General features: G+C 36.7%; 3 protein-coding genes across 3 annotated transcripts in view; 2 read left to right on the top strand and 1 right to left on the bottom strand.

The window, feature by feature from the left end:
- LOC107549079 (otoferlin-like) overlaps positions 1-1239 on the bottom strand; it is a 32430-nt gene extending 31191 nt beyond the window's left edge. Inside the window, exon 1 of the mRNA XM_016230011.1 lies at positions 897-1239. Within this exon, the coding sequence (XP_016085497.1) occupies positions 897-975 (79 nt within the window). The 5' untranslated portion in view covers positions 976-1239. The remainder of the gene's footprint in view (positions 1-896) is intronic.
- A 217-nt stretch (positions 1240-1456) lies between these two features.
- Positions 1457-3819, top strand: LOC107549082 (UPF0573 protein C2orf70 homolog A-like). The gene is made up of 4 exons (XM_016230014.1): positions 1457-1668; positions 2039-2261; positions 2363-2480; positions 3757-3819. Exons 1-4 carry the CDS (start codon positions 1595-1597, stop codon positions 3762-3764), a joined length of 423 nt encoding a protein of 140 aa, XP_016085500.1. The 5' UTR covers positions 1457-1594; the 3' UTR covers positions 3765-3819.
- Positions 3820-6617: 2798 nt separating this feature from the next.
- The window catches only part of LOC107549078 (fibronectin type III domain-containing protein 1-like), a 32325-nt gene continuing 12710 nt past the window's right edge, over positions 6618-26232 (top strand). The window contains exons 1-14 of the mRNA XM_016230010.1: positions 6618-6714; positions 10804-10998; positions 11101-11187; positions 13336-13395; positions 17311-17520; positions 17673-17768; positions 17867-17987; positions 18574-18761; positions 19327-19434; positions 20017-20205; positions 20295-22508; positions 22610-22725; positions 23257-23368; positions 23461-23836. Of these exons, the coding sequence (XP_016085496.1) occupies positions 6642-6714; positions 10804-10998; positions 11101-11187; positions 13336-13395; positions 17311-17520; positions 17673-17768; positions 17867-17987; positions 18574-18761; positions 19327-19434; positions 20017-20205; positions 20295-22508; positions 22610-22725; positions 23257-23368; positions 23461-23836 (4145 nt within the window). The 5' untranslated portion in view covers positions 6618-6641. The remainder of the gene's footprint in view (positions 6715-10803; positions 10999-11100; positions 11188-13335; positions 13396-17310; positions 17521-17672; positions 17769-17866; positions 17988-18573; positions 18762-19326; positions 19435-20016; positions 20206-20294; positions 22509-22609; positions 22726-23256; positions 23369-23460; positions 23837-26232) is intronic.

Genomic DNA, 26232 nt, shown 5'->3' with positions numbered 1-26232 from the left:
TAAAAATGGAAGATGTTTACTCCGTTCTCTTTTTTTATTAGCAATAAAATGTTGTTTGTCCTAGCTCATTTCTGCTCCATTTAACTAAGGCGATTCTGTAATATACATTTTAATATACTAGAAACACATAAAACTCCACACATATCTCTGGCCAACCCCTCTCTCTTACAAACATACACAGAGAGCATTTTATAAAAAAGAAAATAATTGTGCAGATGAACAGTGAGCAACTGTCCAAGGTGCTGAAATACACAATACAGATGAAAACAAAAACAAAAAACAAAGACAAAGAGAGGAGAGAAACAGGAGAAAAAAGTCTTGTCATTCATATTCAGTGTCTTTAAAGCCACATTCACCTGACATGAAATCTAATGAATTGCTGAGGCAAGCCTCACAAGACAAGATGTAATGAGATAAAACAACCCAAAGTTTAAGCAAATTTGGTTCTCTTTTCACAATTCACAACTTTATTCAGCTTTAATACTTCCGGGGACCTTGAAGACAGTTTTTGAAAAAGAATCCCAGTAGCATTGCTTGAAATTAACAATGAATTAAACAGTACTGCAGTGAAAACTGAGAGCCTACATATAATGAAACCAGCTCAGGCTTGTGTATGAGGAAATAATGTTACTATCTATCTACCAGCAAGGGAGTTTTTAATCATCTAAAGCGATATTTAAAAAAAACTCGATGATCTTGTGTTGATAAAGACATGCTGATTTAGAATAACTGTATTTCTACAACTTTTCATCAGAGCCTCACGTTACACATCACTGCATGATATATATATAAAATGGGATACATATTAAACCTACATATGTATATCACAAGATGCTTAATAAACAGATGCACACATACTAAAACATTCACTGGACATTAAAATGATTGCTCTATACCTCTGAAAGTCACTTTAGCGATGCGGTCCCCCTTTCCACGAAGCTCCGTGACAGTCTTCAGGTACACTACTAAAGCCATTTCAACTTCAAATGGAAACAAAATCAAAAGCCTAAAATAGAATCAAAATGTTTCATCACAAAGATCGCGGATCTATCTTGAACAACGCTGCATAACTTTTTATAAAATCATGTCCTAACTGCTTTTATTCGCTACATAAAAACCGGGAAAATCCTCGTATGGTACAGGCTGCATCCTCTGTGCGCAATAACATGAAAAGAGTAATAAATAATTAAAGAGCTTTCATTTTCTCTCGCTTTACTATGCGCACATGTACACTCGTCAGATCCGCTCCTCGCCGCTCCGCACGAGCGCAATGTGATGACGGATGGCGCCAGCAGGGGGCAGTCGCACACTGTCTAAACTCTTTCTCAGGGGCGGATTCTTGCAGAAACCAAATACGCCCCAAAAGCTTCTTACCAGATTGATTTTTGTTCGAGGCAGAAGCATAGTTTTATATATTCTGTATAGAGTTAAACTGACAGATTAGCTATTCATAAAAACGATTATGCTAGTCTATACTGAAAAAATGGTTGCCAGGCAACCTTTTGTTTGTTGTCTTATCTGCGGTGCAGGTCAGCTTTGACACGCAGCAGCTTATGATCGGATAATATTCATAGTATTATTATCTATTATTGTCATGACTTTCAGAGGAAATGGTACTCCTATTACGCATAACAACACAGCATACATCCCATCGTCTCTGATGCCCGGGTAAAAACATAGCTTATTTCTTATTTTGTGTGCAGGGCAGAATATTTGTCCCCTTGACTTGATTTTCATACGAGTTAACGTTAAGTTTTGACATTCACGGAGTATTTTTCTTTTCAAACGATACAGAAAATGTGTGCTGTCATTTAATGTTAAATATATAAATCAATTAATTGATAGTGAATTGACATAAACTCGAATTAACAATTAATTATGGCTGTTACCATTACAATCTTACCATTTTACCATTTCTTTGGCATTTTGACCCTTGCTGTGATTCATTTCTAAACCTGGTGCAGGTAAATCATAAAACAAAATTAGCCTACCAATATTGTATCAACTGTTAATTGTGCAATTGCTGCATCATTTAAAGGTACTGTGGACACATTCCCACTACTAAATTCCTGTATGGGGAGACTTTTGGCAATTCGTCCCTAAAGTACTTCCAAAACATCCGATCTGCAATGATGGCCTCTAGCAAAAGCTCTTACAATAGTGTGCCTCTGAGCTCCCATACCCAAGACAGTATCTTACCCTACTGGGTCCGGAACAACATTGATTTCAAAAGGCAGAAGGAGATCACGGACTTCAACATGGTAAGAATGAGAATTAAGGTGTGATTGTGGATCATGTTCTAAACTGCTCTCTTTTGTCTCACTGATTAGTCATGCATATTTTGGACTTCTCTTTTCCCCAGTTGTCACAGAAGCACAGGGAAAATTACAAAGATAAGACTGGCACTGTGCAGCCTGTCAATTACTTTGTCATGCCAGAAAAAGAGAAAAAGGAGCTTAGAAGATCCCTCCAGAGTGAATGTAAGAAATGAACTTTACTAAGCCATCTCAGCTATTAATTAAAATAACTATGTTACATGTTATCTTTTAAGTGAAAACCAAGAATTAAGTATCTTCAGTGTATGCCTATATGACACATTTGAATATATGATATTTGTGTGTGTGTGTGTGTATGTGTGTACCTGGTATTTATCACGTTATGGGGACCAAATGTCCCCACAAGGATAGTAATACTAGTAAATTTTGACCTTGTGGGGACATTTTTGAGGTCCCCATAAGGAAACAAGCTTATAAAACATACAGAATTAGTTTTTTTGAGAAAGTAAAACTGCACAAAGTTTCCTGTAAAGGGTAGGTTTAGGGGTAGGGTTGGTGTAGGGCAATAGCACATACAGTTTGTACAGTATAAAAACCATTACGCCTATGGAATGTCCCCATAAAACATGGAAACACAACATGTGTGTGTGTGTGTGTGTGTGTGTGTGTGTTAATTATGTATATAATATTTAATTATATAATGGACCTTTTTCACATTAGCTTGAATAGCAGTGAATGGGAGAGTACCACAAATATAATTTTTGCATTCCCATTTGCTCAAATAGCAAAAGAAAAACTCCATGATAGTGTTTTCATGGCTTTCAATAAAAGGAAAAAAATTGAGAGAGACTGATAACGGCTGTCAGAAGAGAGAACGATGTCAAATTTACCGTCCCTCCCATAGACGCTGCATAAGAAACACCCTCACATTAGCATAAACTGTTTTTTTGTAATTTGATGCAAAGGTGATATAATACAAAGAATAGTGTTATAAATGTAGATACATTTTTTTAAAAATACAAATGAAAATCTTTTGAGGATTTACGATGCTGATGACCGTTAAACGCGTCATCACAGTCTTGTGAAAAGGGTCCATTGTTTAAGTAATTGATTGTTTATAATTAACACACATTAAGAAACGAAATAGGGCTAATTTTAAGTGTAATCTCTAAAAACTCGTCTTGGGCTCTCTTATTCCTACACCATCTCACACGGCTCTAATTGCCTCTTTCATGGTCCCCTGAGACAGTCAGAGACTATGGCGGTCCAGTGATTGTTTGTGATGGATTCTTATTTGCTGATGCATTACTCGGGGTTAACTGTACTTGGAGCTCTGCTGTCTCTAGGGGTTTTATGTTCAGTTATGTTCACATTTAGCTGCTGGGTAGTTTCTGGAGTCATAAAGAATTTATGTACGAGTGAAACTAGAGCTGTTGTTGTTGTTTTAAAATATTGTCTCCTTTTCTTTCCTTCTTGTCAGTTAATTAAAGACCATGCCATATCAGATGGAAGTAGCAGTCTGATGAAGTCTAATGGTGTCCACCACAAACAAGTCTGCCTCAAGGGATCACTAATTACATTTATTGTGTTTAATAAATAAATGAGGAAAATATGTTGCTCTTTTTGTGCCTCTTGGATTATAATACATAATTTATGTAGTTGCATACATCCATAGGAATGTCTTTATAACATAATGTTTAAAGGCCAATCATATGATATGATAATGTTCCACTGGCTATTTGTTCTTTGCAGTGCATGGGTACCCTACACTTTAAAATCGTAGTTTAGACGTTGACCTATTTTATAAATAATTAATTTTAGAGGGTTCTGTCTTGAGAGAAGCAGCTGAGACACATTAAATGAAAAAAATTCTAAAATAAAAATGGACTCAAATATATTGCCTTGCAGAAGTTGATGAAAATTAAGCAAAAATAGCATAATTAAAAACATGCCGACTACAGTGAATCGCAGTAGGCGGGAGTTTAACCAATTAGAAAACTTTCTGAGATGAGAGACTATATGTGTAAAAAATATAAAAGACTTACAGGACAATTTTTTAAGTAATGAAGCAAAATGGCAAGTAATGTATTTAGAACTGGCTTTGTGAGAACGTCAATGGCTGTTAAATGACAGAACTGGTATCATCTGAATAAGCAGGTAGGCCTACTCTTGGTTAATTTGACATAGGCCTATCTTTGTATTTTACGTGAATCTACAGTTTCGAGATAAGTTTCTAATTTCTAAACAACGTTCATGTGTAGCAGACAAATACCAGTATATTACTGCGGTCAAGCCAGCCGCACTTTTTTGGCTTGCGCATGTAATTGTGCACTTACTGTGCTGAGAGCAGTCAAAATGCATGTAAAGAAGCTGTCATACCGACGTTTCCTTTATAATTAGCTTATTTTAACTTTTATTTTTAGTTTGTAAATACATTACTTTTGTACATAAACGTTTGTATTGTACATTAATTATTATAAATGTTAATATTAATGTTTGTGTGTGTGTGTGTGTGTGTGTGACAGCAAAATGCGTCCCAGCACTTCCACTGTGTCCAATATTGTTCCTTTAAAGGTTAGCTCATTCTTTCAATTCATATGTGTTCAGAGTGAGCCTGACTATCACTGTATTTATTTTCAAAACATTTTACTGTATAGTTTTGGAGAAAACTAAAAGCAAACTCACCCAAAACATCAAACTCCATTGTTGCACTTTGATTATTTCCGCATATTCCAACACTCATAAACAATGTTCCTTTAAAGGTTAGCTCATTCTTTCAATTCATATGTGTTCAGAGTGAGCCTGACTATCACTGTATTTATTTTCAAAACATTTTACTGTATAGTTTTGGAGAAAACTAAAAGCAAACTCACCCAAAACATCAAACTCCATTGTTGCACTTTGATTATTTCCGCATATTCCAACACTCATAAACAATGTTCCTTTAAAGGTTAGCTCATTCTTTCAATTGATATGTGTTCAGAGTGAGCCTGACTATCACTGTATTTATTTTTAAGGCATTTTACTGTATAGTTTGGGAGAAAACTAAAAGCAAGCTCACCCCATAATGATAATAAAGGGGGCAACAATACAGTTTGATGTTTGGGGTGATTTTGCTTTTAGTTTTACATTTTAGAATACATATGAATTGAAAGAATGAGCTAACCTATAAAGGAACACTTTTTATGAGTGTTGGAAAATTGGACAAGTGCAAGGATGCATTTTGTTGTTTGGGGTGATTTTGCTTTTAGTTTTCTCAAAAACTATACAGTAAAATACCTTGAAAATAAATACAGTGATAGTCAGGCTCACTCTGAACACATGAGCTAAGAATGAGCTAACCTTTAAAGGAACACTTTTTGAACACGTATTGAAATATTGGACACAGTGCAAGTGCCAGGACGCATTTTGCTGTCACACACACACACACATACATACATTTTATGTATACACACACACACACACACACACAAACATTAAATTAAAAAAACTAATAATATAAAACATTAATATTAACATTTATAAACATTAATAAATTATTTATAATAATGTACAATACAAACGTTTATGTACAAAAGTAATGTATTTACAAACTAAAAATACAAGTTAAAATAAGCTAATTATAAAATAAAACGTCGGTATGACAGCTTCTTTACATGCATTTTGACTGCTCTCAGTAAGTGCACAATTATTACACGCGCAAAACTTGACTGCTTGACCGCAGTTGGATATTTATATTAGATCATGAGACAAAACTCAAATTTACAGATGAGATACAGATGTTGAAAGATACTACCTCAACTGACGATAACTGCTGTTTGACTGTATTGTTCCTTCGTGGTTGTTTTCGTAGAAACATTTTGGTTACTCTTTCACATACATTTTGAAAAATGAGGGAGGTGGGTACACTGCAGTGCTCTTTGATTTTCTCGTCTTGTATAGTCCGCAGAAATTTGTGGAGAACGCATATAGAATTTATTAACCATGATTTTAGAGCTGAATATAAATGACAATACTGATACTCAATAAACACAATATAGGCTACTTATAACACAATTACGCTAATGAAGTAGGCATATTAACACGTAGCTTACAGAATGAGGTTTGGGTAAACAGGCTATAAAAATAAACGGAGCACGATAAGTGGGTTCTACATCAGAGGAAGTGTGTTTCCAAAGATTTTCCATCGCCTTGTTCTGAACATATTTGGGTATAGCCCCTAGTCCCATTCGTCCCCAGAAGAGGGAGACAACGTCTGAGAAAGAGCGCACAGACTGACGGTAGCGGGCAACTGAGCATCAGAGCATCCCATAGCCTTCCTTCGCTCAGTGTAGCGGATCGCGTAATACTGAAGCACTATCTGCAATGTCTCCTGCACGGGCACGAGCTCTTCTCGGGCTCCTGATCACACTTTGCACCCAGAGCCCACTACTGTCGGGTAGGTCAATCTGCTTATCTCTATTTAAATAGTAGGCTAATTCACAAAATCAAACATTGTATTTTATTAGTAGAAATGTAGAACTATTATACAAATATAATTCGTTAAGTATATTTGTCTAGTATAATTGCCAGGGCTTTCTGTAATGATGCTGTCATCTTGTACTGTAAAGATTATTATTTCATAAGCACTTATGACAAATAGCTCTATTGAATTAATCACCTGCGGTTTGTGAATCTGGAGGTCTAAGTCCTGTTTGTTTTATCACAGTGTGCGTGGAAACCATGTGCCAAACCTTTATTAAACATTTCAAGCAGCACTAATAATGCATAATGGGTGAGACAGCAGCCTAATTGAACATCTGAACCACAGGCAGGTGCCTATCTCTCTCTCTCTCTCTCTCTCTCTCTCTCTCTCTCTCTCTCTCTCTCTCTCTGTGTGTGAGAGAGAGAGAGAGAGAGTACAAATATACATAATTGAAATGCTTACTGTATAACTTCTTAAACTGATGGTGGTGATGTCACCTTTGTAGTTAATTTCTGTAGCTAATTTAGTAGAGGTTGCCAGGAGTGCACAACAACCACAGAATATTAATTTCTGTAGCCAACTGTTAAATAAGATATTTGAATGATGCATATATAACAAAATATGACCAAATTTGGATTCCCAATTGGATTTCCAGTTCGATTCCTGATACAGACAGACAGACAGACAGACAGATAGATAGATAGATAGATAGATAGATAGATAGATAGATAGATAGATAGATAGATAGATAGATAGATAGATAGATAGATAGACAGACAGACAGAAAGACAGACATACAGATAGATAGATAGACAGACAGACAGACAGACAGATAGATAGATAGATAGATAGATAGATAGATAGATAGATAGATAGATAGATAGATAGATATAGACAGACAGACAGACAGACAGCTAGACAGATAGATAGATAGATAGATAGATAGATAGATAGATGGACTCTAAGTGCAGATTTATCAAATTAGAGCCAGTAGGAAGTACAGTTAACCTCTTTAAAAGGTCATCAGGGAGTGTAAAAGCACAGATGTATTAGACATTCTTTCACTTTCAGCTCTTCAAATCAATTTTAGCCACGTTTTCTCTCTCCTCACATCTTTCTTTCACTCTGCCTGTCCCTCCTAATTCTGAGGAGAATGCAGTGGAGCAGAGGAATCTTGGATTAGAAAAGTGGTAGCTAAATCCTACTGAGCTTTTTTTGCTGCCACGTTACAACGGGCCTTTTTCTTTCTCACTTGCTCTTTCTCAGTGTTTTGGAAATGTTCTTTATATGAGGTCACCCAGTGCAGCCTGGGACTGCCATCAGCAGCTGCATATTATCCATTATTCTTCTCTTTCCTCTTCTCTCCATCTTCAACAAAACAAAATACATCCAACACAACTAAATCTTAAGCCACCAGCTGCTTAGCTTTACTGATTTCAAGCCAAAAAATAAACACACACATACACACACACTTCTATATCGTTTAATGGTGCCCAACTGCAGCTTCAAACCCATTCCAGACATCTGCTTGACAGATAAAATATATATTGGAAAGAATGAGTCTCAGGATTTTGTTCCACAACCCTGGACTTTAACATCACGTCTGTTGTTATTCCGGTAAGAATGAGCTTGTGTTGTCAGGTAAGAGCTCTGCCAGAGAGTGAGAGGAAGAGAAGAATCATGCCCTGACCAGCTACTGGAATTTAATCTTGCTCAGATTTTCACTACGGAATTTGCGGAAAGTCTTTGATTGACGTAGGCAAGGCTGGAGGGTTTGGAAACTCAGTCTATCGATTAGTGAGTGTGCTATGCTACAAGACGCCAGCATGTAGTTGGCACAATGTCCACACTCAACCTGTCACTCAGGTGTTTAAGTATTGTCTATCATCAGATGCCCTCCTACGGAACACCTGGGTATTTTGTAGCTCAGGCTGAAAAGTTTGTGTAAAAGCACTAAGCTATTGTTGACTTAACAATAATACACTCTAAATGCTTCTTGCATTTGTTTGAATGTCATCCAGGCACCTGAATGAAAATAATAAGCAAAGAGTATGTTTGTGAGAGTCTGTTTATGCCTTTCATTGAGAAAATTATGTCAGAGCAGCAGGTGCTTGCCCTACAGGTTTTTCTATGGGTGTTTATAAAAAAGACAATTCAAAAGAACTGACAACAGGACCACAGGGCATTTACTTTCACCTTCCTAATAAAGGAATGGATAATATAAATGGCCCGGGGACAGCGTGAAAGAGTTTTAGAACAGCTATTGGGGCAGTTCTTACGTTCCAACAATCTTACATTTGTTTTAAGTATATGTACATCTGATTTTATGCCTTGCTATTCTAAATATTTGGTTTTCTGGGATTTATTGAACAGTGATTTGCAAAGTCTGCTGATGGAAATACGTCATCAATCTAACTGGCTTACATCGAAATGTCAGAATTGCGATAGTAAATTGTGATAGTCTTGGAAACATAGGTTAGAATGGGTTAAAAATGACAACGTTTATTTTTTACAGCTGACATGAAGTTAGATTACAACATTTCCAGCTATTACTGCAAGCTAAAAAAAACTGATTATAATTAATTTGACAATCTACTAATGGAGAACATTGCTGAGAATGTCCTTATCTGACATTACACATATAAAAAAGCAGTCATCCACTTTACCAGGGGTTCAGTGCAAATTTTTTTGTACCCTCAACATCTTTAGGGATAATATCATCAGTCTGTGCTTTTATATAATCTAAACAATGATAACATAACTGTCACTACTGCAGCTTTGTCTGATTCTCCATCAGGAGGCTCGGGGCCCACTAGGGGGCCTCAGCAAACGTCTAAGTGAACCGCAAGAAGATTTCAATTTATTTTAATAAAAATGTTTTTTTTCCATAAAAATATTTTTTTTATAAATAAAATAAAAAAGAAAGCTAACATAATTATTATTTTATTTTTGTCTCATCAAGAACTGTTGTTTTAACTGATTAACTGAGGAACAGGTCTTAAAACCTCTGGAATCATAAAATGAATCACAGTTAATATTTTTTTTCTATTGACTGCAGAATTACCCAAATTTGAGAACCACTGATCTAGGTGATGTCCACTCCCTAATACGAGCCTCCGTTAGTTTCCTCCAGTATAAAATGTTTATTTTTGGAGAAAGATCTAATTCTTATGTTTTACAAGTCTTGATTTAATCAAAATGTGAACCCACCCTACATCATAAATTTTAATATGGGCCAAGTCACAGACTGAGGTTTGATGTTTCTGAGGCCTGTGTGTGTGCGCAAGTTGTGGTAATTGCAATGACATGTGTGATGTGGTTCCAAATTATGTGGAGGGATGTTCCATTGCCAATATTACATTATAAAGCAGTGACCGAAAGGCATATGTCCATGTGTACACTTAAATAAGTGATAGAGATTGATCTCTCTCACCGGGTTTTATGCCAGAGTCATGCTGTTGTACAGTAAACAGGCACAGCGAGGAGAGATTTGCTCACTCCAACTCTAAGTAGGGTTTTAAAAACAGCCTGAGCACTCTAAAGAACTTCACACAGAGTTTCCAGTTTGATTAACTGAGGGTTGCAGCCCTTATTGCTCTTGTTAAAGTTGTAAGAAAGTTAACTTATATAACAGATCCACATTAAACACTATGACTCCCACTAAGCGAATAGTCATGCTAAGTTTACAATTTAGTTTAATTTTCCCTTGCAATACTTAATTCTGATTGGTCAATCACATAATCTGTCAAATGTTTATGCATAATGACCGCTAAACAGTATAACTGACCATTGTTCTAGGACAATTTCCTGCATAGCTGTGCATGGAATAATGTGTAGTCTGTCAGGCATTATTGCAAAATAAAACCCTTCAAGGTTATACAAGACTGCTTCATTTGGTGCTCCTGATTATTTTGTGACAATGACCCTCAAAATCCCTTGCTTAGTCTAATAGTAGCTAGTTAATTGTTTATTTGCTGAACTTTGCAACTGCTATCTTAACAAAAATGAACTCATCAGACTGTAATTGCAGTGTGATTGACAGACAGCTGTACTATCTCCCAGGTTCTAAGCCACTGCCGCCACGTAATGTGAAGCTGAGCTCTGTGGATAAGGGGTTAAAGGTCACATGGGATCCCCCCAGCGAGCTGGATGGACGGCCTGTTGATAGCTATAGCATCGGCTACGGGAAGTCCATGAAGTCACTGCGCTTCATGACTGTCGACAAGGACAGACGGTCAGAGTTACTGGAGGACGTAGGTAAGAGTGTAAATCATTCATTCTTGAAATGAAAAGCTAGAGACTCACATTGAGTACTTGCACACTATGTCAGGCTCTCATGTGCATGTTGTGTTGTTTTAGAGCCTGGAGTCCTGCATTTTCTCAAGATGAGTGCAGAGAATAAGGATGGGATGAGTAAACCTGTCTACAGGGCAGAGACTCCAGGAGGTGTGTGCTTGCATGTGTGTGTAGATAGAGATCTGCATGTTTCTCCATGACTATCTGTTCCCTTCACTGTTGTACATTGGTGCATGGATAGATAAAGTACAGTATGCATATAAAACACATATGCATGCTTTTAAACACATATGCATGCTTTTAAACTTCGCCAAAACGTTTGTCATCATTTACTCACTCTTATGTCGTTCCAAACCTGTAGGCATTTCTTTGCTTTTGCAGAACACATCTGAAAAACGTCTCTGTTTTGTGTCCATTCAATGAGATCAAATGTTGTTTGGACCTCAGACTTCTTTTGTTTTCTGCAGAAGTCATACAGGTTTGGAACGACATGAGAGTGAGTAAATGACACCAAACTTTTTACTTTTAGGGCAATTATCCTTTTAAGTATAACAAAGCAGGAATCCTTCAGCGTTGTTAACACTTAAGTTGCACATAAAATATATAACTTTAATTAGAATATCAAATATTAAAGTGTTCATAAACTATGGCGATCTACTACCGTTCAAATGTTTGGGGTCGGTAAGATTGTTTAAGGGTGTATTTATTTGATCAGAAAATACAGTAAAAACAATAATATTGTGAAATATGTTTACAATTTAAAATAAATATTTTGTATTTTTTATATATTTTACAATGTAATTTATTCCGTGATGACAAAAGCTGAATTTTCAGCAGCCATTACTCCAGTCGTCAGTGTCACATGATCCTTCAGAAATTATTCTAATTCTGTATGCTTACTTAGTGCTCATCAATCTTGAAAACAGTTTTGATACCTAATATTTTTGTGGAAACTTTTTTTTTCTTTTCATTTGCAATACTTTTTTCAGGATTCTTTGATGAATATGAAGTTCAAAAGAACAGCATTTATTTAGAAATAGAAATCTTTTATAACATTATAAATATTTTACTGTCACTTCATCAATGTAATGCGTCCCTGCTGAATAAAAGTATTAATTTCTTTCAAATCTAAATCTTACTGACCCAAGCAGTATGACCAGTGGTGTACATGTAAATTAATTATATATTTCTCATTTAAAACATTTGAAAATCGATAGAAGACAGCACAACAACGCTTTCTTTCACTTATTTTTAACTGTGGCTCAAGTGTACACACTCTCAGAAAAAAGTACAAAAGCTGTCACTGGGGTGGTACCCTTTCAAAAAGTACACATTTGTGCCTTATTTACTCCTAAAGGGTGCATACAAATACCTTAAAGGTACATATTACCTGAAGTGTACATTTTAGTACCTAAATGGTACCTTTCGAAAAAAAATAACGCCCCAGTGACAGTTTTTGTACCTTTTTTTCTGAGAGTGTTCCATGGATGTCATTAAATGTCTAAATTTACACTTTTATTAGCCTCATTAATTTAGACTCTAACACACATTATTATATGGTTTTTACAAGGAAAGTAGTTATAACTTTAATACTCACTGTGTTTTTCGTTCATTTCACAATATTAAGCCAGACTGAATGGCTAACACACACTCATGTGTAGACTGCAGGGTGTGGGGATATATGGTCGTTTCTGTTTTTCAAATAACTGGCATCAGTTGCTATTGAATTCCCCAAAGATAGAGCATGGCCAGTCCATGTTTTTGTATCCAACCCAGAGCTTGAGTCAAGAGCCTTAAGCCTTTTGTTGTGGTAGCCAGTCACTCGTCCAACGCACGCCACGTACATTTTTTCACATAAAGTTTTTTTCAGTACGTCCATGTCCCTCTCCAACAAACAGGATCTGGGCATATTGCTGAACATCCCACAGCATTTATCCCAAAACATCTGTCATAATAGAAAAGCACATTAATAATCCTGCAAACAGATCATAAATGTTCTTGGCTGAGGATGTTTTTTAGCAGTTGTAAACATATCTGGTGTTACAGCTCCTTGTTTTAAGGATAGCTGGATGTTTGATTGCAATATACATTACACAATTATGTGTAAATAATTAAGCTTTTGTTGAGTAATTCAGTCATAAAAGCATCTATAAAAAATAAACTGCTGTAAATAGTTGATAAGCTCACATATGTTTTACTTCTTTATTATGCACAGATTTAAATCAAAGCCAATAAGTGTTATGGTACCAATATATTGTCAGTCCTTATGTGTAACCACATTGCTCTTTTTTCCTGAAGGGGGAGAGTGGGTGAAACTGGATGGTTTTGCTGTCGAGCCTTTCAACAGAACCTCTCCAGGTAGGCCCAATACTTTCCCAGCCTATGAGTGATGCACAACAATTTTATAAGGAGTATTGCCAAGCAGGTTCAAGATAAACATAAAAGAGTTATGAGAAAAAAGTTAAGAGAACACAATTTTATGTCAAATCCACCCTTCTTGGAATGCAATTTCTACTTCAAACTACTTCAAGTTCTTTAAAAAATATAGTTGTGTCTGTACATTCTGTACATGGCAAATGAGAGATTTCAGACTTGCAGGCTTATGGAAAACATCTACATTGTTACTCCCTTGAGAAGGTTTAAAGTTCGGACATGCGTTTGGATGCCAGAGACCTCCGATACCCCAAGTTCCTGGAAAGACAGTGGCAGTTTGTCAGCTGTGAATTTGTTAAATCAAAGCTTTTATTTCTCTTCTTTATGAATCCACTGAGCCCACTTGAAGCCAAACTCTGTACATGCAAGCCCTCCGAAGAGAAGAAGGAATCCTAGATTTAAACCAAATGAAGACTTTTTTAGTTTCTTACAATCTCAAGAGTAGAATTCCACAGATTGAATTACATGTGATCAATGGTCCAGCATACACTGCAAGTTGTAAATCAAACAGATTATTCAGTTTTTCTACTTCAAAGTTTCATGTTTAATTCAGTGTGTTACTTTGTAATTATTTGTGAAATTAACTAGCAGTTTCTGAGTGAAAATGGTCTCAAAGTAAATCCTACACCTACTGCACCTCTGACATAGACTACATAGATTTTGTTGCAAACATAAAATAGACAATACAGCTGAATGTTTGGTTTGGTAATGTATAAAAATATTTGGACACAGAAATACTGATTGCGGTCACTTCCTTAACATCTCCAGAAATGGCATTTCATTATTATTTTATTCCCTTGGTTTTCCCATAATGTTATCCAGTCCATGTTTGTTCTTTGCTATTGCTATTGTCATGATGTCACCATAGTGTTGCTCAAATTTTTCTCTGGCTTTGCCGCTGGGTTAACAAAAGACATATGCTTTATGCCATTTTGCTTGTAACCGTGATGTGGCAAGAATGTGGCAGGAAAAGCTTCATTTTGTTTCACAGCCACCATTGTTGTGCTATCATCTCTTTGTCATCACTTTGGAAATCAGTGGAAATCAGTGGGACTAACCTTTAAGAGCAGGTCCACATGTAGCCCAGCTGAGTCCACACATGGACATGGTAACTCTGGTCTGGTTCCTGCAACCTGGAACTTGTTATCGCATCCGAAACCTCCCACAGAGAGAGAATTCATGGAGATAATTCGTACAATCAGCGAACAAATCAGACCGGAGGGGTGGGAAAAGAGAACGATGTGGCATCATGGATCCAAGACATGAACTTGGAAGATTGACACTGTAAAAACAACAAGAAAGGGAAAGAGTTAGAGAGGGGTGAGCTACTATGTTTCACCCCTGTTTCAAGGCCAGTGATATGTAAGCCTGCCTCAGCTGTGTTGGCTGGACTCTCTGAATGGGAAGTGGGAATAAGTGTCTGTTTGTGTGTACAAAGGAAAAGGAGTTGCTGTTACTATCATTTCAGTTCATTTTGAGACCTGACACTTCTTATTAACTTAAGTGTTAATAATTCTGGAAGAGCTTAAGCATTGAGTAAGTGATGCCAGAGCAATCATAGGACAGTCTTTAAGTGTGCACGTAAGGCATGCATTTAGCCAAAACCCTCACAAAAGGCTGAGCTATAAAGGATATGAAGCGCTTTATAGAAGTTATAAAAGATTGACTCCTTCCTCTCCTTCCTCCTTTTCTCCCTACTATTTTCATTCTTCAATCATCAAAATGATCTGACATTAGTGATGGGTGCTTTCAAAATACTGCTTCACGAAGTTTTGAAACATTTATTTTAACTGCTTTCAGGTCAGTTTTACAATGTAGGTTCATTTTTAATTCATTTAATTTTAATTAGTGCTGGGCAACGATTAATCGCGATTAATCACATCCAAAATAAAAGTTTTTGTTTATATAAAATATGTGTGTGTACTGTGTATATTTTATTATGTATTTATAAAGACACACACACATACAGTATATATTTTGAACATATTTACATGTATATATTTACTTTACTTTACTTTCCTTTATTGTCCACAAGTGGAAATTTGACTTTGGCTTCACAACACATTATAACAAGACCAATACAATAAAAGACACTTACACAATAACTCTAAAAGGTCAGATAGAATAAAATACCATACAATACATTTAGATTAATATAATTTAGATTATATGTAAATATATTTAATATATAAACATATTTTTCTTGAATATATACATGCATGTGTGTGTATTTATATATGCATAATAAATATACACAGTACACACAGATATATTATTTACACAAAAACTTTTATTTTGGATGCAATTAATCGTGATTAATAATTTTAATAAATAATTTTAACTAATTTTAATATGTGTATAATACAAAAAGGAGAATGATAATTAATTGCTTCTAATTGGCATATAGTTTGCCAAGCCCTGCATTTTACAGAATCGTGATTTTAATGGCATATACTTATTTGTAAATTGCATTTAATATATTAAACTTTCATCATAACATTTGCCATTGGTTTGTAAAAAGTGTCATCATACATGTTTGAGCATTTACACAGTTTTGATCAGCAGGTACTGTTAGTCTGTGGTGTTTGGAGCGCTTCGAAACACTGAATCATTTTGCGAAGTAATTGGTTGAGTTGATTCAAAGTTTTAAAAAGCCTCCCTAGTATGAACAATGCACATTCATATTAAAGCTAGTGTGGGCAGTTTTTGCACTACTAGTGTCATCCTCCCCCAACTCAAACATCACTAACACCGCTCTTACGGCTCTATAAAAGCGAAGGCGTTTTGCCTGTCTCAACAGGCAAAAGTAGACTACTTTCAAAAAAAGGTCCAACATATTAGGAATACGTTAAAAAAAGCGTTTCTGTTGAGAAGAAACTACGCAAGTTCATTGTATCGATTGATTACTGAACTTTTCAACGCCACACTGGTTGAACTGTCACAATCAACCTTTAAATTACGCACAGACTCTAATGAGGAAGTGTGACGACAATCGATCATCTGAGAATGATTAAAGAAGAGAAAAAAAAACAGACGGATGGAGAAAGAGTGGGACTGTTTTTCATTATTCTCTCAGGGATGTACGGCACACCAGTGGGAGAGAAGGAGAGATGCGCGTGAAGCAGTGTGTTGAAGGAAAGAGAGGAGGAAGACTGTCTGGCTGTCTCATTCGCCTGCCAAGTCCTGTCAGATGGGGGATTACAGTAAAGCAATAAGAGAGAGGAAGTGAGAGTGCACATGACTGTAAACTGTGTGGCCCTGTAACTGTACTTACTTTAGCAAATCTCCATGTGTCTTTGTTATTTGCCAATGTTTTTGTTTTATAAGAGATTGCAAACATGAGTCGTCTTCTGTGAAGTATAATGGGATTTAAAAGTATGAGACCACATGTGAAAATGCTTCTTCATTCTTTTTTTTAATTGAATACAACTTTTTTGCTTTGCAAATGCTGTGCGCGTTGGTGTAAGCAAGGAAATTTGACCTTTTTTTACTAAAGGTGTTAACATTGTCAGCATCAAATTTGTGAATTTCTTCATATTTCATATATTACATGATTCAAAATTCTCAAACTTTGTTTCCGTGTTCAAATTCAATTTTGAATACCAAACTTTCAGACTTTATGAACCCCACTATGTTTGATAATGTAAAATAAACATTGTACAGTATTATCACAATGAAGTGATTTCTAATAAAGTCAAGACAATTGTGGACAGATCTCTTTCTAAAGCACATTTAAAACAACAGATGCTGGTCCAAAGTGCTGTACAGCATAAAATTAAAATAACAGCAGATTATTAAACTCCAAAGCCAACATTATTTGCTCTGTCTTTCTTTCCTTAGGCAGGATGGTGTCTATAACTTCATCACAGATTAACCCACGGCCCCCAACTCAGAGGACGGCACTAGGACAGCAGAGGGCCCCTCAGTCATCCTCAGGACCAGAACCCCCTCATCAAGTAGGACGCCTCCCTTTGCGACCCCAAAACAAACACAGAGTGGACCTCAGCCAGCACCAAGCAGACCAGCGCAATGCTAACAAACACAAACTGGGTAAGCACAAAAGTCTGGATGTTTGAAGGCTAATCTAAATCTAGGTTCAAATATTTGTGAATAGACCTCGGATTGCATGTCTTCAGTATGACCCATAGCAGGTGATGTGTAATGATACGTGGCCATATCTGGTATCCCCCCTCTGTTCGTAGCGTCTGAGTCCGTCTATGTGGTATCACTGCAGGCACCCAGAGCCCAGGGGAGGAGTGCACCCATCACCACGGCCACCATGAATAAAGTAACCCCAGGTATATCACAGATCACAGTGGTGCTAACCAGCACTCCATATTCAGTATTTTGACTCGCTCAAACCTAATATTTATTCTGTGTCATCCTTTTCCATCAGAGCCGGAAGTTGTGGATGAAGTAGAGGACATCACAGTTAGAGTATTGTCTCCTCAGTCTGTCCTTATCACATGGGTTGATCCACTTGTTGAAAAGAAGAAGGAAATACCAGGGGGATCCAGGTAAAAATTAATTATATCAAATGGTGGGCCAATTGGTATGTTGGCTGCATTATATACACTACTGTTCAAAAGGTTGGTAAGATAAGTCTCTTATGCTCAACAAGGCTGCATTTATTTGATCAAAAATACAGTAAAAAGAGGAATATTGTGAAATATTATTACAATTTAAAATGAATGTTTTTTACATTTACGTTTAATATGTTTTAAAATTCCTGTGATGGCAAATCTGGATTTTTAACAGCCATTACTTCAGTCTACAGTGATCTTTCACACTTCACATAATCCTTAAAAATCATTCTAATATGCATATATGGTGCTCAAGAAACATTTCTTATTATCATCAGTGTTAAAGCAGTTGTGCTGTTTAATGTTTTTGTGGAATCCATTTCAAAATCTTTTGAGGAATAGGAAGCTCAGAAGAGCAGCATTATTTGAAACGGAAATCTTTTGTAATGAATGAATTATGAATGTCTTTACTGTGTCTGTGTCATTACTGTGAATGACTTGAATGTGTCCTTTCTGAATAGTGACCCCAAACTTTGGAATGATAGTGTATATTTCAGTTTTAGAATCAATGTATGTGCAGGTATTACACTGTGAAATACAGAGAGAAAGGAGAATCTGCTCGATGGGAATACAAGGACACCACTCAGAGACGTCTCATAATTGAAACGCTCTCTGCGGACAGCATGTACGAGTTCTCTATTTGTATCTCGCAAGGAGATCAGAAGGGAAAATGGAGTGCATCTGTGTTCCAGAGAACCCCTGAATCAGGTTTGTTTACGCTCTCTGATCTCTAACTCAGATGTTTTGCTTAGTTTGCATAGCTGAGCAGACAAATCCCGATAGTATATTTATTATTATAGACATAATTATCTGCAAATTAATAAAGGTCAATGTCAGATTAAAAAAATCGTATTATAATAGTATTATAACAGAACAGTGTTCAACCTTACAAGATTATGTTTTATTGCATGTCTGAAAATACACTCGTTAATGAAGCAAAGGATAAACAAAAGGGTGTTTGTATTGTGTTGCACACCCATACAAATGCACAAAAACTCAAAACAATCTTGCCTTAGTTTTTGAAACCATGTATGCATGTTCTAACTGCCTATTTCAGAGTAATGCCACTGTTTACTGGCTGTTTGGAATTTTAGTTTGGAGTGATCGGAATGACCTCATTCCCATGGAAAACACAAACTGTCTGTTGTTCCCATCTGAAAAATCTCCAAGCAGAAAAAAATAAGTTCAAGAGAATACACAGTGCTCCATGTTGTTTGTATAACAATTTGTTTGTCAGTCCTAGTTTTACTTTCTCCCACATTTGTCTATGCAGCTCCTTCTGGCCCTCCAGAAAATTTTCAAGTAAAACCACTTCGAGGAAAAGGTACTGCTGTCACAGCCACCTGGGATCCACCTGAGCAAACAAATGGGCGAATAAGAGGTAAGACCACATGCTATCAATTCAGTAAGATCCATTTTGACCATAGGAAGAAATATTTGTATTTGTTTATTATGTAGTGCACCCAACATACTCTTGCCTTACTTATAGTTGTATCTGCATATTTAGCTGGGATAGGAGAAAGTATTTTATCACTGATAATATTTTATACAGATATCTGTCAACTCTTTCTATGACTTTTGGAATATGCCCTACGTAAAGAACAGAAAACGACTTTGGCATTTGGAGAGTAAAACATTACTAATTGTTGAACATATGTCTTCCCTGAAACCACTTATCTGTGTGCAGTGCCAAAATATATGGAATTGATAAACCTTCAGCATTACAGTTTCTCCAGCAGGCATGCAGAGCACCAGTCTGTCAAGCTAAACCTACACAAACGTACATGTGGAAAACACAAATTGTTCCCTGTTCATGCAAAAAGAACTTTTCCTTTTTAGTGTGTTATCCTTGGCCTAGATTTATTGGTCCAATCCTGGGTATTCCCAGTGTTCGTTGGAAAATATTCAGCTATGGTATCCAAATGAAATTGACCGTACTGATTGATTTGACATCTACTTCCAGAATACATCCTTTCCTATGCTCCTGCTATGAAACCGTTTGGCGCAAAGTCAGTTACATACCGTGGCACCACCACCTCTGCTACCATAGATGGACTTATGCCAGGTGACCGCTATATCTTCAAAATCCGTGGAGTCAATAGAAAGGGCCAAGGACCACAGACTAAAGCCATTATTGTTGCAATGCCTGCATGTAAGTATTCCCAACAGATGTTTTCCTCAATAAACTTTAGCAGCTTTACAGAAATTTGGTTACGACTGGTATCTTAATTTTGTCTCTAGCCAGCTCTACTCACTTAAGAAACACAGACAGCCACAAGACAAGTCAAAGTGCCTCCAAGACATCTTCAAACAATGAATCAGACAATCAGGAGCCAGATGAGATGGAAGAGTTCGATACTCAGACCACAACTCAAACACCACCCACCAATAGACGAGGACGCCCTCTTTCTCAAACAAGGTCCTATCACAGCATCTTCTCCTCTGTGAGGGGTTCAGTCAGAAACGGAGGTTCTAGCTCAAGGTCAAACTCACATTCTTCATCCACTAATGCCAAAGATAGAGAAGAAGATACAAATGAGGAAGAGAAGCCAACAGACAGTCCAACAGAAGAGGAAATAAGAGCAAATGAGGCTAATGAGGACACAAAACCAGAGAGCAGTAATAATGCATCACCACAAACAGAGGAACATTCAAAACACCCACATGACACTAAAGAATCAAAACCCAATAAATCTGAATCTGTCCCTAAAACACCTGAGGCCAAACGTCCTTCTTGGACCCCGCGCACATCCTCAATTGTTGATATTAGCAGATTAAGAAGGCCTAACTCTCGATCAAGAATGCGAAGTGAAGATTCTTCAAGCTCGTCGCAAAACCAGGAGTCTGCAGCTACAAGAAAGGACCTAAGAGCGGTCTCCTATCCTGAGGAAAAGAACTCATACAACCAGATAACTGTCACTGACAGGACACCTTCAGTGATCTCACCTCAGGAAACCAGGCCTGAACCAGGGAAAGAATCAAAATCAGAATCATCCTCATCTATCTCTTCTCCAACTTACTCTTCCTCCTCCTCAGCATCAACTTCGTCATCTTCTTCTTCCACCTCATCTTCTTCGGGATCTTCTCCTTCATCCTCACCATCATCAGCAGCAGCAGGTACAAGAAGGACTTCTTCCACATCAGGTCGAGTCACAAGTTCAGGATCTGGTGCCGTGTACCCTAATGGAAGAAGAGTTGGAATTTCAACTAGAGCTCAGAGACTTCATACAGGAAAGCACAAACCTAATTCATCATCATCATCATCTGCTTCTTCACAATCAACACTGCTAACAGGAACCAGGACAAACAGTCACGATACAACAGAGGTGCATGATACCAACCACAAGAACACGGAGCTAGATGACACAAAGGGTGAACAACCAACTGAAGAAACCAAAAAAACCCATTCTGATACAACTAAAGTGGAACACCCAGCACAAAAGGAAGATTATGATAACAAAGAAGAGAAAAGCAATAGTTATAGTTCCACTTCCAATTCTTCTTCAAGGACTAACTCTTTTACAACAGGAAGAAGTTCACCCCTTTCATTACCAAACCGAAATTCTAGGATAGTTACAGGGAGTCGCAGACAAGATGGGAGAAAACCGTGGAGCAGGACTGCCTCATCTATAGGTGCAGGAAGGCCAATTATTAAAGGATTTCCTTCTCGTTCTACTGCTGTGAGCTCTCGAGATACTAGTGATAAAACTTCACCCACAACATACCCTTCAAAGCATGAGGTTAATCCTGTCTCAAATAAACCTAGTGTGCTAAATAAAGACACAAATGCTCCAATAAGTTCCAACAATCCCAGTAATAATGAAGATGCAAAAATTAGCAATGATCATGAAGATGATTATCTTTACGATGGAAGCAGAGAGACCTTGGAGAGGCAAAGCAAAGACGCCACTTCAACTGCTGCACCTAAAACCACAACAACAACAACAACTGTGAGCGAACCTCACAGACCTGCCCAGAACTTTGAAAATGAAAGTACCAGTAGCAGTTCAAAGTCACTTCCTTCAGTTGCCCAAAGAGTCCCTATTTTGGCTTCTAATGGTCGGGTCCGCTCTCCTGTGGTAGCAAGCCGTCTGAAAGGTTTGCGGTTCCCTAGTAGGGTGTACCCAGTACAGCACAGAAGAATGGGCTCTGTTTCCACATCAGGCTCTTCATCATCTTCACCACACTCCTCTTCAGCATCATCATCTGCCTTCTCTCAAAACAGTCCAGCAGAATCACCACTTATCTCAAATCCAGACACAGCTGACAGGAGTAATACTAATGTTAGGCTCACCCCAAGTTCAGTTTCTCTCTCTTCCCATGGGCTGTCTGCTGGTGAAAGCTCTAGTGGGAATATATCTCCTGACTCTCGAAATCCAGTGATGGGATCGAGGCTGCGGTCCATTTCAAAGGAAAACACTCCAGCCAGTGGCTACAAACCTAGTTATGAAAAAGGTCAATATTGTGATGTCTGCAAGGATGTGCATGCTGTACGAACAACAATTTCATTGTGTGCATAAGTAAATTTTTACTCATTTCTCTAATTACATGTTCAGGCAAAAACGGACAGCCGAATCTCACAGCTGCAAATGGCAAAGCATCCTCAACATCTGATGAAAATTCGAAACCAAACGGAGTCCGACATATCACAGGTCCTGATGGAACAAAATGGGTGTGTTTATTTGCAGTGTTAATTATTGCTAAATTTGGCAGACCCGAATGTCCGTAAATCCATTAAGATGTTTTATAAATGATATTAGTTTATTTACTACAGGCAAACTATTTTATACACTTCTTTTCTTGTTCTAATGTTTAAATTACGAAAGATAAAGTGAACTTTTTACCCATAGCAGGTTTGTAGCACTGATAGTGACCTCTCTGATTTCATCAATGACTTTAATTTTGTTAAACATAAACGATAGAATGTAAGTTAAGATACTGTGATCACAATATCCATATCTATGGCTTCTGTTATGTCTGTTGTCTGGATACATTAATAAATCAGACAGTACTGCAGACCAAACTGAATTATCTTTAAAGTAAGCAAAGACAGTGATGTGAACAGTTTTGTCTCTCTAGGCATGGAAACTCCACAGGCAGGAACCTTAGGGACACTTATTCAAGCAAGACTGTTTGACTGTTGTCTCGCTTTGTTTTGAAAGAAAGATTCTTCTTCTTTATAAAGTTTCATTCACTCTTTTAGATAGTAGATCTGGATAAGGGTGTCCTAATGAATGAAAATGGAAGAGTTCTTCAGGATTCAAGAGGAAGACCCAGAAAAGTTGTCCTTGGAGAGGATGGCAAGACTATTTTTGGTGAGTGGCTTACAATTTTAACTGACAGTAATAGAAATATAGAAAGAAGAAGCCTGTTTTAAACTGGCTTTTATCTGTGTTTGCTATATTAGATGACCAGGGTAGCCCACTGGTAAACCAGGAAGGATTAGCATTATTTGGTCATGGAAGAGACAGTCGGCCTGTGATTAATCCAAGTGACAAGTACCTTACTGTGGGAGGAAAACCCATCGTGGGCTTGGACCGTCCTAAATCAAGGACTACAACCACTACAACCACGACTACAACAACCACTACAACCACAACTACAACAACACCAGAACCTACGACAACAGAAATGGTAACAGAAACATTGGAGCAGTCAACATTAGCTGCTGAGCCTACATGTCCTCCTGGACTTTATTCTCGACTGGACAAGAATGGTTTCCCAATATTGGATGCTGATGGAATACTTAACTGCTACTCCGAAGGTGAGATGAACTCTTTGCTGCCATACTAATCTCTAAGAATGAAGTAATATGATGTAGATTTAGTAATGCGTGTCGAAGCAAAAATGATGGAAAAGATACTCTTTAATTGGGACAGAAAAGTGTTTGGCCCAGTTGGCTCTTGTATAACAAGCCTTGTCACAGGAATGTAGTTAGTACCCACAAGACCTGATCCTCTGTAATTTAGAATCAAAAACACCAAATAACAGGTGAGATGTGCAACCACATTAAGGCCCACTTACACTAAGTGAACCCTCAGTGTTAATCCTAAAGCTGATGTGTGTAATTATTTCAGTGATCAAATATTTTCTCCTATCCCAACTTAATGTGGAGAAAATTGTAAGACATGTGTAGGTTGATTTTCTTGGTGCGTTTGTTTGAGCATCCTGACTAGCACAACATAGCAACATTATCCAAACCAGTGGCATAATGTTAGCAAGGATTATGTCTGATTATTGTCTGACTAGTAAAAAATATTCTGTTGAACTATTTTTGCATTTCTGTTTGGTGACGCTAGTGGCAGAATTTTCACATCTGAATGTAACAAATTATTGGGGAATGGGTTTTGGTTCTATTCATCAGTTGTTGATTGGATTTTGAGTAGTACTGTCAACCGATCAATCGTGATTAATCGCATCCAAAATAAAAGTTTTTGTTTACGTAATATATGTGTGTGTACTGTGTATATTTATTATGTATATATAAATACACACCCATGCACATATATATTTAAGAGAAATGTGTTTTGTTTATATACTAAATATATTTATATATAATATAAATTATATGAATATAAATATATACATGTAAATACAGGTAAATATTTTCAAAATATATACTGTATATGTGTGTATTTATATATACATAATAAATATACACAGACAGTACACACACATATATTATGTAAACAAAAACTCTTATTTTGGATGCGATTAATCGTGATTAATCATTTGACTGCACTAATTTTGAGATGTGGGATTTGCACTCAAAAATGATTGTGAGCTTTCTGTAAGTTGTGGAGGGGCGCAGATCTATAACATGTATTTATAATAGGAAGCATGCATTTAAAATAGGGTGAATTTTATGCTGACTTTAAATTTACATACGCTTATATTAAATATATAAAAATTTATATATGTGAAATGTGAATTCCTAATTCTTAAAGGTAATGCTACATTTCTATCTGATTGTGGGTCAAATATTAAGCTAATTGTTGATGTAGATTTGTTGAGTGCCACAGTCCAAATTAAATTGAGCCAAAATCGATGATTTATTTGTACCACTTGAGAACAGGATTCCTCTGTCTTCCACGTTCTGTGATGAGTTATGGTTATGGTCAACATGGCATCTGATGATGCTGTTAATAATGAAGATGGTATTGGCTGATTGCTTTGTTTACTGGCTGCCAAGCTACGAGCAGCTTGTTTTTACTTTTGCTTTTTGTATGGCCATTTGTACTCCATTTCGCTATTAATCTATTAAACCTTATAGATGCCATTTGTTTGCTGTTGTTCAAGGGGGTACATTCCTGCTTTTTATTCTTATTTTTTTCATACTAAGTGCCTTTATAGGTTGCAAAGTGAAGAGCTGTATGATTCAGTGTGCACAAACTTGGATGACCTTGCGTTTTTCTCACCTGATTCAAATGATTTTATTGTATTAGACTTGGAATCTAATTTCTCGCCAAAGAGAGCACTTTTCAACCTTTTTCTCCCCATTTATTCACTTCTAGCCCCATTAACATCCTTTACTGTGGTGTTTGCAAAGAATTGTGCAATCCAGTTACACTGAAAATGCATGGGAATAAAGGTGTTAATGCAATCAGGCTAAAATATCCAGATATGACACATATTTTGAAGTCAGGTGAAAAAGAGGCCCATTTTTACATAATATTTGACTTGGATGAAAGTGTCTGTTAAATAAATAAAAAAACTTTTATGGGATGTAACATCCAGGATAGTTAAAAAAAATTAAGCCGTAATAAGAAGTTACTAGTAAATTTGTAAACTATATTATTGATGAGTTTGAGGTCTGTAAGATCTTTTTGAAAGAAATCTCTTACGCTGATCAAGGTTACATATATTTGATCAAAAATATAGTAAAAACAGTAATATATTATGAAATTGTATTATATTATAGTTATATTATATAATTTAATTGCTGTTTTTATATATTTTAGAATGTGATTTATTTTGTGATGGTAAAGCTGATTTTTCATCAGCCATTACTCCAGTCTTCAGTGTCACATGATTCTTAAAGGGGTCATATGATGTTGCTAAAAAGAACATTATTTTGTGTATTTGGTGTAATGAAATGTGATTATGTGGTTTAAAGTAAAAAAAACACATTATTTTCCACATACTGTACATTATTGTTTCTCCTCTATGCCCCCACAAC

Source organism: Sinocyclocheilus grahami, unplaced genomic scaffold (genome assembly GCF_001515645.1).
Source record: "Sinocyclocheilus grahami isolate Dianchi unplaced genomic scaffold, SAMN03320097.WGS_v1.1 scaffold362.1, whole genome shotgun sequence".
In the NCBI taxonomy this organism is placed as follows: domain Eukaryota; kingdom Metazoa; phylum Chordata; class Actinopteri; order Cypriniformes; family Cyprinidae; genus Sinocyclocheilus; species Sinocyclocheilus grahami.
The sequence above is the reverse complement of the archived record's forward strand: the minus strand, read 5'-3'. Positions and strand labels throughout refer to the sequence as shown.